Genomic DNA, 17,588 nt, shown 5'->3' with positions numbered 1-17,588 from the left:
TTGTTACTGTTGATCCCAGATATTTGAATTTTTCCACCTCTTCAAAGGATAAATTTCCAGTTTTTATATTTCCATTTTGTACAATATTCTCGTCACAAGACATAATCATATACTTTGTCTTTTCGGGATTTACTTCCAAACCTATCTCTTTACTTGCTTCAAGTAAAATTCGCATGTTTTCCCTAATCATTTGTGGATTTTCTCCTAACATATTCACGTCATCCACATAGACAAGCAGCTGATGTAACCCGTTCAATTCCAAACCCTCTCTGTTATCCTGGACTTTCCTAATGGCATACTCTAGAGCAAAGTTAAAAGGTAAAGGTGATTGTGCATCTCCTTGCTTTAGCCCACAGTGAATTGGAAACACATCTGACAAAAACTGACCTATACGGACTCTGCTGTACGTTTCACTGAGACACAGTTTAAGTAATCGAACTAGTTTCTTGGGAATACCAAATTTAATAAGAATATCATATAAAACTTCTCTCTTAACCGAGTCATATGCCTTTTTGAAATCTATGAATAACTGATGCACTGTACCCTTATACTCCCATTTTTTTCTCCATTATCTGTCGAATACAAAATATCTGATCAATAGTTTGTCTATTATCCCTAAAACCACACTGATGATCCCCAATAATTTCATCTACACATGGAGTTAATCTTTTGAAAAGAAAATTGGACAAAATTTTGTATGACGTCAACAAAAGTGATATTCCTCGAAAGTTACTACAGTTAGTCTTGTCCCCCTTCTTAAAGATAGGTACGATTATGGACTCCTTGCATTGTTCTGGTACAATTTGCTTTTCCCAAATAGCAAGTACAAGCTTATAAATTTCGTTTGATAATTCGCTTCCACCCTGTTGTATTAATTCTGCTGGAATTTCATCGATACCTGGAGGCTTATAATTTTTCAGATTTTCTATCGCAATTTCGATTTCTGAAAGTGTAGGTTCGGTATAAATGGCTCAGCAATTTGTATTGAATTTCGTCCCGATCATTTCTATTTGGCCTATGTATATTATTTTAGTAATTGCCCAAAATAGTTTTTCCTCCTAATGTTTCATAATATTACTACTAATACTACTTCATACAAGGTGGTTTAAATATACTCCTATTATTAAATTAGAGTTCATTGCAGCTTATCAAAACCTATACTGTTCGTGAATTTCATAAAACTTTGATTATATTCTTTGACGAGTTTATTCTTTTTCACTGGCCAATTATCACTCCTTAATACTATGACTTTTAGAGGGTCCCTTTCCTTATCTAGAAATTTATAGTCAGATATTAAATGATCCGCCGTTTGTTCACTGGTATTGCATGGGCACATTGGGTTATCAATAATTTTATATTTATGTAACTATGATTTGATATTGCCATGTCCTGTTAGTATATATGTATAATTTGGAGTAATACTGATTTTAAATTTCAAATGATTTACTACAGGGCTTACATTATGTGAGGGGCATTCATAAAGTAACTTCCGTTTATTTTTTACAAACCTGTGAAAGACGTTACAGAATTGGGTTACAATTTGAAAGTATACACTCTAGTTTATTTTTCCACATAGTTTCTAGTCACATTGAGACACTTGTAGCGTTTGACGAGCTTTGAAATTCCGCAATTGTAGGATTCGGCTGCCTGCAACTGAAGCCAACCTACAACGCTGGTTTTCAACTCTTCATCATCGTCAAAGTGCTTCGAGCCAAGTCACGTCTTCATGTGCATGAAGAGATGGTAATCACTAGGCGCCAAATCTCGGCTACAGGGAGGATGATCCAGTACTTCCCAGTTGAACTCTTGCAGTTTGGTTGCAGTACGACACGCTGTATGCTGCCGGGTGTTGTCATGCAGGAAAATCACCCCAGAGCTCAACATGCCACGACGTTTGTTTTGAATGGCCCTTTTCAAGTTTGTTAATGTGTTACAGTAACGCTCAGTGTTAATTGTGGCATTCCTCTCCAAGAACTCCACTAGCAAAATTCCTTTTCTGTCCCAGAAGACAGTTGCCATGAGTTTCCTCGTGGAAAGTGTTTCTCGACACTTTGTGGATTTTTTTCGGGGAATAAGTTTGGCCCCACTGCATTGATTGAAGCTTTGTTTCGTAACACTCAAGAAAGGACAGTGCTGCTCCCATCCGCTGAGCCTTTTCTTCCTCAGAAAGGAGTTTAGGCACCCATCTGACAAAGTTTCTGATACCCAAATTTTCGGTAATCACTTTGTACAGGAGAGTGTAACTAATCTGTGGAAAATCCTCACTAAGCTCCGACATGGTGAACCTGCGGTTTGCTCTAACCCTTTCGTCAACCATACGAATGAGATCTGCATTCACAATACTCATCCGACCACTTCTCTCTTCATCATGGACATTGGTTCGCCCATTTTTGAACATATGGTACCATTGTCTTACACCACCTTCACTCATTATGTGTGGCCCATTAACTTCACAAAGTTGGCGATGGATTTCACTAGCTTTACAGTTTTTGGCCACAAGAAATCTTATTATAGAAAGTACCTCACACCTGGCGGGACTTGCAATTGCAGCACACATTTTGACAGCACGTGGCTCAGAGAGGAACAAAGACACGACCTTGACTCTACCGCTGCTCAACGCATACTGCTTCAAGATACACTCCACCGCAAGAGCAGCGCCATTGTCTCTGTTGTTACGCGCGCTATATAAAAACGGAAGTTACTGTATGAATAGCCCTCGTATGTACTGATCACTGATGGAATGTTATGCTTCTTGGCCTCAACAGACCACTCTTCCCCAGTATAATAAATGTGCCATTCTTTCGGGGCAATGGACATTCATTCGCGAAGATGATTAGATAGCTGACTTTTGAGCACTGCTCTTCCCCAGTATAAATACGCCGCTCTTTGGGGGCAATGGACATTCGTTGGTGAAGATGATTAGACAACTGACTTTTGAGCAATGCATTTTTTCAGCTCATCGTGTTTGTGTGCATTTTATTCAGACATTCCCTGGTCAATTGCTTCCTTCCAGAATTGAAATTCATGATATTGTGAACAGATTTAAATCTACTGGTTCAGTACAAAACAAAAAAAAACACACACACACACACAAAAAGGTACAGTTCTAACAGAGGACAAATTGACCAAATTGACGCATTGTCACCAACAAAATCACTCCCGAAATTAGCAGAAGTGGGGGTTTCAGTGTCTTCTGCACATAAAGCAACAAAATTGTTAAAACTGAAGCCTTACAAGTGTACACATGTCCATCGTTTATAACAAGGCGATCCAGTAGCATAAGTGTGTTATTGTGAGGTTTTTTCATCAGTGACTGAAGGTTTAATTGACCTACAACTTGTGTTCTTTTCAGCTGAGGTGTGGTTTCACCTGACTGATCATGTAAACTTAAACTGTAAACACTGATCATGTAAATTTAAACTGTAAACAGTTAAAACACTCGCTATTGGTGTTCTGAAAATCCACATAGTGTAAAATAAATCCCTCTTCATGATAGGAAAGTTGGAGTTTGGTGTGCTGTTAGCGCAAGACGAATAATCAGTTCGATTTTTTATGAGTAGAGTTCTTAAATTGAGTATTTTAATTATTGTGAGGTTAAATATTGTATAATTATACCAGTAGAACAAATGAAATCAAAAACATTACAGTGGCTGAACTTAATCATGTTAATCAGAATGTATTTTCCTGATACAATGCCTCTTTGGCCAAGAGAGGACGGCATTTCTAGCATTTTTTATAAGGTACGATTTTATACACATTTTAAATAGTGGGGTTAATGTACGAGTTCTGCTAGCTGCGACATGCCCAGCTGCTGAGAAACAAAACACTGTGGGTTAACATACAAGTGTGACTGGTTGCAGCCGCCGAGAAGCAAAACACTGTTCCAGCGGTCAGTACATGCAATAGAAGCCCTGTATCTTAGGGCAGAGATCACTTAGTTCACTCAGTGCTATACTTTTTGGGATTCTGTTGTAACACTCACTGATGGCTGTATTCTTCGCCACTTCCTTCACCAGTTGGTCGGCTGTCTCGTTGCTTGGTGTCCTGCATGTGCTTTAATCCACTTGAACTCTGCTTTCCGGTTCTGCATCTCTATTGCTGAACATGCACAGTGTGTTATAACTGGAACTTGGAAAATTCAGGTGGCTCAAATTTTGTTTCTGGGTCTGCACTTCTTCCAGTTTTTATCAACTCTGAAGTTACATGGCTGTCAGTGTATATTGTTGTGGTTCTTAGCTCAGTTTCTGTGAATTGTATTTGCTGTAAAGATTTCAGTATTTATAGCTGTTCTGCCTGATTATTTGAGCATTTACTGCTTAACCTCCTATCTTTCCAAATCTTTCAGAGTACTTCCTGTCAATATGGCTGTACTGAATGCTGTTCCATGTTCCCTTTTACTCCTGTTTGGGTACATTTGTAATGTATAATTACTGTTTTCTTCTCCTTGGGGGATTTTAACAGCATATATTAGATGAGGTCAGTGTTGTACTTTTATTTCTCTATTGATCAGATTTCCTGCTTGATTCACATATTCATAGTATTTCACTGTCTCTATTTTGATGTTAATAATGCCATGTTTGATACTGTTCGATATGCTTTTACTATTTCTATATTAATGAGTCTTTGTATTATTATAACCTAGCTTCATAGCATTCGAAGTATAGGACTTTCCTCTATACTGGTGCACTGTATAAGGTTAGGGGTAATATTCCTTCTGTATACGAGTTGTGATCAAATAGTTTTCGGAATGAATTTGTCATTGAGCTGTCTTTTATTCTTCCCACACTGTATATGCAGCACTCCCTTCTGTTTAAAATGAGGAGTCGCATGACCTGCTCCAACCTTCCAATGCAGAAGTATTCCAGAAGTGAACACATGTTTAATCTATGTGGTGATTTCTATGTCTAGCGAAAATGTGAGTTATGAAGAACAAGGAACTTGCATCAAATTTTGCTTCAGACTCGAGAAAAGTGCAACAAAAACCTATCAAATGCTAAGAACAGCTAATGGGGAGGACGCAATTGGCAAATCTCAAGCATTTCAGTGGTTTTCTAAATTAAAAAATGTGGAGTGATATCAGTTCAGGATGCTGATTGTTCAGGATGACCCTGTCCAAGCAAAACTAATGAAAATATTGCTTCAGTGAGGGAAATCATGTTAGATGATAGGCGTATAATAGTAGGGGAAATTTCTGATGCACTAAGACTCTCATTTGAAAAATGATTTGAACATGAGAAGAATTGTCACAAAGTTTGTGCCTCGCTTCCTTTCAAATGACTAAAAGGAAAGCTGTGTGATTGGCTGCACATATTTTAAAGAAGAGCTTCAAAATTAACCACAGTTTATGGAGGAGGTTATTACAGACAATGAAACATTGATTTATGGATATAATCTAGAAAACGAAGCAATGGATGAGTCCTTCATCTCCATGCCCCCCCCAAAAAAAAAGCCAGACAAGTTCAGTTCAGTGTGAAGTCAGTTATTGTTTTTTCTAACATTAAAGCCATTTTTTTCAAAATTAAAGGCATTGTTCACAAGGATTTTGTACTTCCCAGGATCAAACAATGAATCAAATGGTTTACAAACAAGTATTACAAAGATTTAGGGAGAATGTGTGATGCATATAGCTGGAGAAATGGACTTGTGACGGTTCATGCATCACAACATTGCGCTCGTGCACAAAGCCATTTCTGTCTGTCAGTTTTTGGAAAAGAATAGGATGTATACTGTTCCTCATGCCACCTATTCTCCAGATCTGGCTCCAGCTGACTTTTTTTTTTTTTTTTTTTTTTTTTTTTTTTGGTACTTAAAATGTGGCTCTGGGGACACCACTTTGAGGCAGATTAGTGCAGATCAGTTGGTTGCATTCTACTGTTTTTCTGCTTGTCCACATTAGTTGTGCTTTCACTTGGCATATGCCCAGTGGATCAGAGACCAACTAAACGTACCTGTCTGACCAAGTGGTTATGTTGGAAATCACGTGACAGTTTTACTTATTTAACAAAACCCTTTTATTTAAATTATTTTAAACAGTTGAATAATATTATGTACAATTCTGATTTCATACAGCAAATATTTTCAGGAAAAAGCCTAACTACTCAGTTTTTACAGAGGGGCAAGCAGAAACAGGTGGGGGAAACCGAGATGCGACATAACTACTCGGTCGAACAGTACCTTCATGTTATACTTCCTGCAGCCTTCACTGATTCACGTCTGTTGTAATATCCATTGGAAACCCCTGTGAGGTCTGAGTAGTCAGAGCTTTAGCCTGTTATGCAGGCTGTCTAGGTTCGATTTCTGGTCAGACCTGGGATTTTTCATTAAAAAATCACACTTGTGACGGATAAGGTCGCAGTTGCGATTTTTCTTGGGGTTCTCCCATTTCCCCATATTGTGTATGTACATTTCATCAACATTTCTCCATTCCATCATCATTCTATAACATTCTCCGAATGCCGGCTGGCACTGCATGGAGGGGACTGGCCTAGGGACAAGTAAGGTTGTCTGTTCGAAATCTGAATACAGAGTGAACCTTAATGTAGTCAGCCGGTGTAAGTTTGAAGTGTTCTAAGGAGACTATTTCTAGGGTGACAGTGTGGAATATATAAATCGAAGTGTTTTGTTTTTATGGAGTCATTCAAAAAACTATTGGATCACACCTCATAGATATTGTCGTCAGATCCTCATGCTTAAGTCCCCATGTTAGTTTAATCGATTTTGAAAGTGTGAATATCAGTTTGTACATTTTTCTGCAGCATAATTTACGTGGTAGCTAAAGATTAGTTTATTGTCAAATATTATTCCTAGATATTTCATGCTGTTAACTTGTTCCAGAAGATGGCTATTTAGGTAAATTTCTGTTTCTTTCCTCTCTCGTCATTTACTACGTGACATAAGCATGACTTTTGATTTACTCTTATTGAAATTTAATTTATTGATTTTGGCCCAATTAGACTTGTTTATATCTATGTTCATATAATTTTCAGCTTCCACAATGGATTCTCCTGTGTTTAATATTATTAAATTGTCATAGAAGACTATTGCTTTTGAGTGGCTTGTGTATTCCAGGTTAAATAGTACATCAGGTTCCAGAATCTGGGTCCGCGATATGATTCCCGCAGGTATTCTTTTGTAGCTTTTCTCTCAATTCTAAGACTGTTTTTGTCAAAGGTGCCTTTCACGTCTAGACTGGCCATTACTACAACTTCCCGTTTTTCCAGTTCTGCTTCCATAAATGTTTCGGCTTCCAAAGTTCTGTCTGTTCTTATATGGAATGAATCCATATTGATTGTCTTTCAGGAGGTCTCTTTTGTACATGTGATGGTTAATTCAACTTATGAGTAGCTTTTCAAGTAATTTTCCTCCGATATTTAGCAGACTAATTGGTCTGTAATAAAGACTGTGTCTTTGAAAATGGAGGGTGAATTTCCATCATCCATTAAGCATTTGAAATCAGGCTGAGAATTTAAAACTTTTCGTTAGGTAATTCAGAATGTTACACCTCACCTGGCTACTATAAATAAAATTCACCATGCTTCAAATTATATAAATAATATTATATTGTGGAATTCTGAATAATGTGCTTGACTTTATATTCTTTACATATATATTCATTCATTCATTCATTCATTCATTCATTCATTCATTCATTCATTCATTCATTCTTAGTTTTCTGCCCAAGGGCAGGTCTTTCACTGCAAAACCCAGCTTTTTCGAATCTTTCCTATTTTCTGTCTTCCTCTTAGTCTCCGCACATGATTCATATATCTTAATGTCATCTATCTTCTGCCCCAAACTGTTCTCCCATTCACCATTCCTTCCACTGCACCCTTTAGTAAGCAGTTCTTCTCAACCAGTGACCCAGCCAATTCCTTTTTCTCTTCTTGATTAGTTTCAGCATTATTCTTTCTTCACCCACTCTTTCCAGCACAGTTTCATTATTCTGTTTGTCCATTTCACATGGTCCAGTCTTCTCCATATCCATATTTCAAATGCTTCTATTCGCTTCTCTTCACTTCGTCCTAATGTCCATGTTTCTGCCCCATACAATGTGACACTCCACACAAAGCACTTCACTAGTCTCTTCCTTAGTTCTTTCTCTAGAGGTCATGACACTCCACACAAAGCACTTCACTAGTCTCTTCCTTAGTTCTTTCTCTAGAGGTCTGTAGAAGATATTTCTTTTTCTATTAAAAGCTTCCTTTGCCATTGCTGTCCTTTTGATTTTCTGGCAGCAGTTCATATTTCTGTTTATAGTACTTCCCAAATATTTGAAGCTGCTCACTTATTCTACTGCCTCATTTCGAATTTGCACATATACCTTATTTATTTTTCTTCCAATAACCATGGTATTCGCCTTGTTTGCATTTATCTTCATCCCATACTGCTTACAATTGTCATTTAGCTCCTGTAGCATATCCCTTAGTACCAATTTGTCTACTGCTAACAACACTATATCATCAACAAATATTATGTGCTTTATTCTTCTCCCATGTTCTGAAAGCAGTTCTTCACTAAATCCTCCAAATAGATGTTGAACAGGGTAGGTGATAAGGGGATCCTTTCATACTCCTCTTTCCTTCTGACATTTCTTCTTCTGTCCCGACTTTGACTCATTTCATATAAAAATTACTGAATAGCCTCCCCTCTTTCCAAACCACACCAATTTTCTTCAAGAGTCCCATAACTTATCCTTATTCCCATCATCCACTCTGTCAAATGTCTTTTTCAGATTCACAAACACTATATCTATATTATACACTTCTTTATTCTTCTCGAGATGTCTTTCTCCGATTATTCACAGCAGTCCATTTGTGTGTGTGTGTGTGCGTGTGCATGCGCGTGCGCAGTCTTTTAATAATTTTTTTAAATAACTTTTGATTGTTTAATGCAGTTTCTCTATAAATTTCCCGAATGTTTATTTCATTGGTCTTTGGCGTGATAATGCTCAGAAATGAAACATAAGTGAAATTGGCAAGTGAATGGACAACTCTTGATTCGTTTTTATTTATGTATTTGTTTGTGGAGGTTTATGTAGATATTCGTTTTTCTGTTGATATCTTTCTTATGTATATATAAAACCATTACAACAAACTCATTACTCGAAAGTATGTAGTTTCAAATACACTTATGAGAACAATAACAACTCTGTTCTCAAGGCCAAGGCAAAACTTTCCATCTGTTAAAAGCATAATATTGCTGATGGAAGGAAATAGGCCAGAGCCAGTTGTTAACACAAGTGGGTGTAATAAAGTAAAAATTAATACTAGAGTGTTAATAATGCTATACTGTTCTTGCAGGTGGAGATGACAGGAGAGTTCTGATATGGAATGTTGAACAAGCAGTTCATGGTGTGGGTAAACCAGCTGCCATGCGTGCACAGCACATCAGTAATATATTCTGCCTTGGTTTTGACAGTACTAATAGCAAAATATTTTCTGCAGGCAATGATGATCAAGTGATTGTGCATGATGCAAAAACGTAAGTAAAATATTTACATTTTTATTTATCAGCAATTGAAACTGTATTTTATGTATGGCAGCCCTGGCAAAGTTGGCATTTACATAAGGCCAATTTGACTGATAATTGTAATCCGAGAGGACTGCACTGACATACTAGCTCTTGTATTATAAAATTGGAGTGTATAAATGTATCATCTATCCCTCCATGGCATGTAGTGGAAGAGCTGGATGATGCTATTTCATACTTGACTCCATAACGAGACACAAGTGTAGATGAAGAAGAAAAAAAAATATCTTGTACAAAATCTTTTGCAGATCTAAATATTGAGACAAAAGTTTTAAAATTTTACAAAATATGGAATAAAAACATTACATATCATCATTACCATTTCAGTCTAGGCGCCATAACAAACTACACATTTTACATATGTAAGAAATGTGAGAGTGGCCAAATGAACACTTATTAGACACTTAATGTTACTGCTGTTTACTTGAGATTTGACGTCTTTTTAAAAAAACCAGTGTTTCTTTCTCAGCACTTGATTTTGTGATACTATTTTTAGGATGGAGAATAAATGCTGTCTTTTTTGAGTAGTTTGACTTCATAAATAAAAATAGCTGTGCACAGGGATAGATCAAACCAAACATAGTTAATTTCTTGTAGCAAACTGCCGCATTTAGAAGTACTGGCTTGACAATGTGATGTGTTACTTCCATGCCCTGACAGGGTATGTTTGTGTACTATTGAGGAGCAGTGGATCGGCTGGGAAAATCATATTATTGACAGTAATAAATTATGGCTATACAAAGTTGATAGCTTTCTATATATTTAAACTCACCAAAACCACGGTACAACAAATAAACTGCAAAATACAGAGTACAGTGGAACCTCGATTTATTGTTCCCGGATGTATCATTTTCCCGGATCCATCATTCAAATTCGTTGGTTCCTGAACAAATGCTATTTAAACTACGACTATAAAGCCCGCATCTATCGTTCCTCGATTTATCGTTTTCCCGCATCTATTGGCCAGATTTTTAGCCCTGAAGTGTGTAAATCCTGGATTGATCAGTTTTAAGAAATAGCAACAAGCTTACAAATGCTTGTAGCAGTTGATGTCTTCAGAATGTTGTGCTGCAAGCTCCAATTGTGAAGTTTTATGGTTATTGGCCTGCTTACGCACCGACCTTCCTCACAGCTTGCCTGGCAAGACAATGTGGAAGGGTCCATGTGTCCTAGCGATCGTTTTCTATTGTAAATCATTCCAGTCCACGCTTCCACCAAGTTGTGTACGCAGTCTATCAGACGTGTTCGATTCTCGACAGTTCGTATTTTTAACTTGGCAGTTTCTAATCTGATTTTCTCAGATATGGCATTTCCGTGTAAATAAGTTCGGACTTTAGAAGAACGACTTCGTATTATAGAAGAGGTGGAGAAAAATCCAACGGAGAAGAGGATTGACATAGCTAAGCGTCTTGGCCTGCCACCTTCAACTCTAAATTGCATAATGGCAAAGAAAATAGAAATCAGACAGCAGGCTGATAAATGTGGTACAGCAGCCAAAAAGAGGAAGACAGGCAAGGAGTCTACTTACAGCGAGCTAGAAAATGTCCTCTTTTCCTGGTATCAACAGGCACGAGCATCAGGCATTCCCATTGATGGGACCATCTTGAAGGAGAAATCTCTGAAAATAGCTGAAACAATGGGGATTGAGAACTTTTCTGCATCGAACGCCTGGATCTCTCGTTTCAAACAACGCCATGGCTTGGTGTTTAAGAAACTGGCTGGGGAAAGTGCTGCTGTGGACACCAACGCCACAGATCTCTGGTTCCAAAGACTCCCGGAGCTGCTGGAAGAGTAAGACTCCCGGAGCTGCTGGAAGAGTACGAACCTCGGGACATCTATAATGCAGATGAAACAGGCCTCTTCTTCAACTGTCTTCCAGACCGTACACTGGCACTTAAAGGAGAATCCTGCCACGGAGGCAAAAGTGCAAAGGAGCGACTGACTGTACTGCTGTGCACAAACTCCGATGGCTCAGACAAACAAGTTCCCATCGTTAATGGCAAGTCTGCAAAACCACGGTGTTTCAAAAACGTGAAGAAACTACCTGTGAAATACTATGCTAATTCCAAAGCATGGATGACATCGGAGATTTCAGAGACATTCTTCATGCTCTTGATAAATTCTTTGGTGCAAAAGGCAGGAAAATCCTCCTTTTTATTGATAATTGTGCTGCACATTCTCCAGACACATCCTCGTTGAAGAATGTGAAGGTGATATTTTATCCCCCACACTGCACCAGTGTTGTACAGCCACTTGATTTAGGAGTTATAAAGAACTTCAAGCAGGCGTATAGGAAGCAGCTAGTACAGAGGGCTTTATGTTTGATGGATGAAAGGAAAGAGGTCAAAATGAAGATAGACATACCACAAGCCATTCACTTTATTGTTTCGGCATGGCAACAAGTGACTCAGTTCACAATTCAGAACTGTTTCGTAAAATGTGGTTATGGGAACAGAAATGAAGAGTCAGACATGTCAGAAGTCAACAGAAATGATGAAGACGAAGACTGGACTGAGCTGGAGACAGGAATCGCTGGCATTGATTTCGACGCTTATGTGTCTGTGGACCAAGAACTCGCGACATGTGGTGTGCTGTCTGTGGAAGAAATGTGTGAGGAAGTGCCAAGTGGAAGTTCCATGGAGGAGGGACAAGTCGACAGTGACGATAATGATGAAGCTGATCCCAAACCAGTGCCGAGTTTTCAAGAAGCACTAAGTGCATTCGAGACCATGAGAGCATTCATATATGCTCACGAGATCGCCGACAGAGACCAAGTGAACATTATTAATATTGAGAAGCTACTGTATAGCTTAAAAAGTAAAGGTGCAAGTAAGCAAATGAAAATTAGTGACTTTTTCAACGAGAAATGAAGTGAGTTAATCAAAAAATCATTAATGTACCACACATTCTTTAGTATATGAATACATGTGTGTACTATAAGTAAATTTGACTGCTCATATTCATTTTAGACAGGTTCCCGTATCAATCGTTTTCCCATTTCCACCATTTTTTTTCAGAAGTCCAGAACAAAACGATGAATCGAGGTTTCACTGTAACAGTATCTCAGAAAATTAAGATTATACATAAAACCCTTCCCCAAGCAGTGATTGAAATGCCATGAGCCAAAAACATTAGAGACCAAAGTTGTACACAGCGACTTAAACAAATAGTCCATTAAGAGAATAATAATAATAATAATAATAATAATAATAATAATAATAATAATAATACATGAAGAGTTGTGATAAAGCAAGAACAGTTTAACAGTAATTGATATAAATAATCTGATCAAGACACAAAATAATAAAAAGTGAAACATACTACAGTATCATCATTAACATGCAAATTGAAAGCACAACTCAAGTTCACAAATCCTAATCATCTATTCTGATAGACAAACTGGCTGTGACCAGGTTCCTAGAGATGCATCTTCTCCAAGACTCCTTCAGTAACTTGATGCATACCTGGGCACCTTTCCACTATCTGTCTCTTTTGAAGTTCTCCAACTCTGAGTAATTCCATGTAACAAGGGTTGCCAACTTTCATTGAAGACAGAACCGGACATTTTCATAAAACAAAATGCTAGTATTAATTGCCTGAATCATATACTATCCGAGCTTTCCTTAACCTTATTATTATTATTATTATTATTATTATTATTATTATTATTATTACTATTATTATACACGTACATTTGACTATGTATTTAGGGACAATGCTACTTACTGGTACAGTCTGCATTTCATGAGAAGATCCGAGCAAGGAATGCGAGTTTTTTCCCCACTCTTATAACCTATCCCCGACACGGTACTGGCCAGCCATTGACTGAGTCTTGTTTGTATCAGCTGGCCAATGACTTTACTCCCATCCACCTGCTCCTTCAAGAACGCAGAGTTACTGGCTTACTCTCTCCTCTTACCCCGCAAGGACCATACTCCCCTCGTAGGGATCCTCTCGTAAAATTTGGGCAGTAGTCCACTGCGTGAAGTAATGATTAGAATGTCTGACTGTGAAACAAACAGGCCCAGATTCAAATCCTGGTTGAGGTTTTTTTCCAGGATGAGCAAATTCTGGGTAATTTTCGGTGATGGATCCTGGACTCATTTCACTGGCATTATCATCTTCATTTCACTCAGATGCTAGATAACCATCACACTTGATAATGCATTGTAAAATAAATCAAAAAATAAAAATAATACATACCGGTATAAGAAAATATAACTGCATGGATCTTTGCTATTGAGACCGGGATTTTGAATTCAGTAAGCAGTGCTGCTTGCAGATTAATTGGAGGTTTTAATCTTGACGTTATGTTTATTTTCTTCTCCAATTTTGCAACTTTAACAAGTTCTTTTCCATTGCTGGTTTTCAGAAATTTTGCAACTTCTTCATACTTAATACTGTAGTTAAATGCATAAACAATTAAGTTTTCATCATTTATACTTTTAGTTTGTCCCTTTCATTGTTTCCCTAGTTTGCATAACACTGAAACACGTTCAACAAATGCAGTTGATGGTGTCACTGCTAGAACATGTTGAACGATTTTAAATAAACTAGGTGCCTTGCAGTGGTTGAAAAAATTTACCCACATGTTTGAAATATTGGAATCTGATGATTCCTTTATGAAAGGCAAGACAACATTTAATGTCAACAGTCATCAATGTCCACTCTTTTGTTCCACACCCTTACTGGAGCATTTGTTACATAGAAAGTTGTCTTATAAATGGCTGGAATTCAACTTTATAATCACAGCTACTATGTTGTAGACTTCTTGTGAGTATATGCATCTAACATGCAGGCCTACATCTAAATTACCTAAAAATGAAACAAAATATCATAATTGTTTTAGTGCAAAATTTTCCTTTCTGTTCATTACATTAAAGATGACATTCACTTACTTTAAAGAAGTTCAGAAAACAGATTTTTTTGCATCTGGTCAACATGTTTGCTCGGACATGGTAATTTTGAGTCGAAACCCAGACTGTCAGGTCAAAAACCGGACAGTTGGCAACCCTACATGTAACTGATTGCCATTCACTTCCCCTAACTACTCGTATCGAGTCCAGAAGCGCAAGCCCCTATTTGACAAGCCCAATGGTTAAAATTCGAAACGTGAATGGTTTCATTCTGATGTATAACAATAGTAGAGCCTAGGCAAAGAATACATAAATATCATCTATGGAAATGAAAGATCTAAGTAATATACTGCCCTCTATGATCGAACATAGCAAAACACCAAAAAGAAAACTGGTTACAACCCAACGATATCTTGGGGACAATACTGTTTACATTGAAGTTATCATAAGATATGCTACCCTGTGATTTGACATAGCATAATGACTGCAGTAACATTATAACACATGCACGCATCATTAAGGTTTAATACAATTTTGCTTGTTTTTGCTTCCTTTTAGAGATAAAAATTGTTTTATATGAAACATTTCATAGTGTATTTAAGAAAGGCATTGCTTTAATTCCCAATATGCTCAGTTAGTTTAAGAGAGCTGTGTTATGATAATAAATGATTGAAAGAATTTTAGTTTTGTCCTTCAAATTTCTGCACATTTAAGGGATACAACTAAAATTCTTTCAATCATGTATCATAATACTCTGCTGTCTCAAATTTGCTGAGCATATTGAGAATTAAATCAGTGGCTTTCCTGAAACATGCTATGAAATGTTTCATATAAAACAATTTTTATCTCTAAAAGGAAGCAAAAACAAGCAGAATTATATTAAACTTTTTTTTTATCTCAAAGAACAATCCCTCTAAAATTAATGACATTACTTACAGTTTAGCCTCTCTCCCTCCCCTCCTCCTCTCCCTTCGGACATAGCTATCAGGTTAAATTGATGTAGATTAATCCAAACTAGCTATATTATCATCTATAATAGATTATATTTCTCCTGAAACATTCTGTATACTGCAAAATTTGTAACTTTATGAATATAAACTTATGATGGAACTGGCTGGCTTATCTGACTGACCGACCGACCGTTTTTTTTTTTATTAGAAACGTAATTAAACAACATGTTGCATTACAGTTTGTAATACTACATGTTCTGAAACGTAATTAAACAACATGTTGCATTATAGTTTGTAATACTACATGTTCTGGTTTACATCTACTGTATATTGCCTGGGATACATATTAAGTTGAATTCCAGTTGTGTTAAGTTGATGATTGATAAGCTACCATATACCTGATTGTTGACTAATTACAATATAAGCTTGTATTATGCCGCTATTTGTATGGAATGCCAGAGTTTAGTAATGTTGTACTTTGTACAATTTGGCTTTTTCTTCTTAATAAATCCTATTCTGTCTTACCTAATCTACGTTTATGTATTTACACTAAGTACAGATATATGCTTCTTACTACTCTGTGTGTTTGCAAGTGCATGGATTTACAATTCATTTTAATATATCAATATGCCTGGTAAATTATTAATAAGTATTTAATGAATTTCAATCTTAAGGCATATAAACTTGCAAATGTTTATTTGCTATTTAATAACAATATATGAACGTTTTCGCTGTTTAGGGCATCTTCAGATATAACAAAACATATTATCTGGACCTATAATAACATATTATGCAAATAAAAAGGAAAATGGAGAACAATATATGTGATACATGAAATTCATGAGCTTTATGTAGATATATCATGATACAGGATGAATATTGAGATAATCTTTGAATTTGAACTTAGACTGGACGAATATTTTATTCTATACATATAGCTCATGTTACAATTAATATACAATGTTTAAAATTTGTCAATGATGTTAATTTAAAATTTACAATGATGATAATAAAATATTTAAAATAATCATGGCTGAAAGTTGTTGTAAGTTACAAGATAGTATGCGTAGTTGATGTTCTTGTGTTTTGTAATTATTTCGCTTAGAGAGGCCGTTGGCATTTGAATGAATGTTGTTTGACGTTGATGACTACATTACAATTGATATACAGAGATTAAATTAGTCAATGTTAAAATTTAAATTTTATAATGAAGATAATAAAATATTTAGAGTTATCATGACTGAGAATTGTCGTAAGTTCAAGATGGTTTTTGTAGTTGATGTTGTGTGTTTGTAATTGTTTCACTTAGAGGTCATTGACTTTGAAATGGCTACTCTGATGTGATGACATCCTATTACGTGTTCTCAGGTTTATTGAAGTATATAATTAAGAAGTTCTATAAATGTGTATGTACTGGTGTTGATGTGTTGGAGTTTTTAAGAGAACTGAACTCAGTTCTCTTAAAAACTCCAACACATCAACACCAGTACATACAAATTTATAGAATATATAATTTAAATTTTAACATTGACTAATTTAATCTCTGTATATCAATTGTAATGTAGTCATCAACGTCAAACAACATTCATTCAAATGCCAACGGCCTCTCTAAGTGAAATAATTACAAAACACAAGAACATCAACTACGCATACTATCTTGTAAATTACGACAACTTTCAGCCATGATTATTTTAAATATTTTATTATCATCATTGTAAATTTTAAATTAACATCATTGACAAATTTTAAACATTGTATATTAATTGTAACATGAGCTATATGTATAAAATAAAATATTCGTCCAGTCTAAGTTCAAATTCAAAGATTATCTCAATATTCATCCTGTATCATGATATATCTACATAAAGCTCATGAATTTCATGTATCACATATATTGTTCTCCATTTTCCTTGTTATTTGCATAATATGTTATTATAGATCCAGATAATATGTTTTGTTATATCTGAAGATGCCCTAAACGGCGAAAACGTTCATATATTGTTATTAAATAGCAAATAAACATTTGCAAGTTTATATGCCTTAAGATTGAAATTCATTAAATACTTATTAATAAAGTGCATGGATGTACAGACTCAGAAACAAAATTTGGGCCACCTGAATTCCAAGTTCCAGTTATAACATACTGTGCATGCTCAGTAAGCACTGAGTCTGGGTCTGTACAAAGTGGTTTGAGGTTTAAAGGGGCACCTGGGGCCACTTTTTGAACACTTACTCTTAATGCATTAACTTTTTT

General features: G+C 36.2%; 1 protein-coding gene across 3 annotated transcripts in view; it reads left to right on the top strand.

The window, feature by feature from the left end:
* Positions 1-17,588, top strand: part of LOC138700168 (DDB1- and CUL4-associated factor 5) — a 159,461-nt gene that overhangs the window by 67,367 nt on the left and 74,506 nt on the right. For all 3 annotated transcript variants that reach the window (XM_069826578.1, XM_069826577.1, XM_069826579.1), the window contains exon 2: positions 9,300-9,480. In XM_069826578.1, the coding sequence (XP_069682679.1) occupies positions 9,300-9,480 (181 nt within the window). The remainder of the gene's footprint in view (positions 1-9,299; positions 9,481-17,588) is intronic.

Source organism: Periplaneta americana, chromosome 5, assembly GCF_040183065.1.
Source record: "Periplaneta americana isolate PAMFEO1 chromosome 5, P.americana_PAMFEO1_priV1, whole genome shotgun sequence".
NCBI classification, from domain to species: Eukaryota; Metazoa; Arthropoda; class Insecta; order Blattodea; family Blattidae; genus Periplaneta; species Periplaneta americana.
This window is presented reverse-complemented; position numbering and strand designations above follow the sequence as displayed.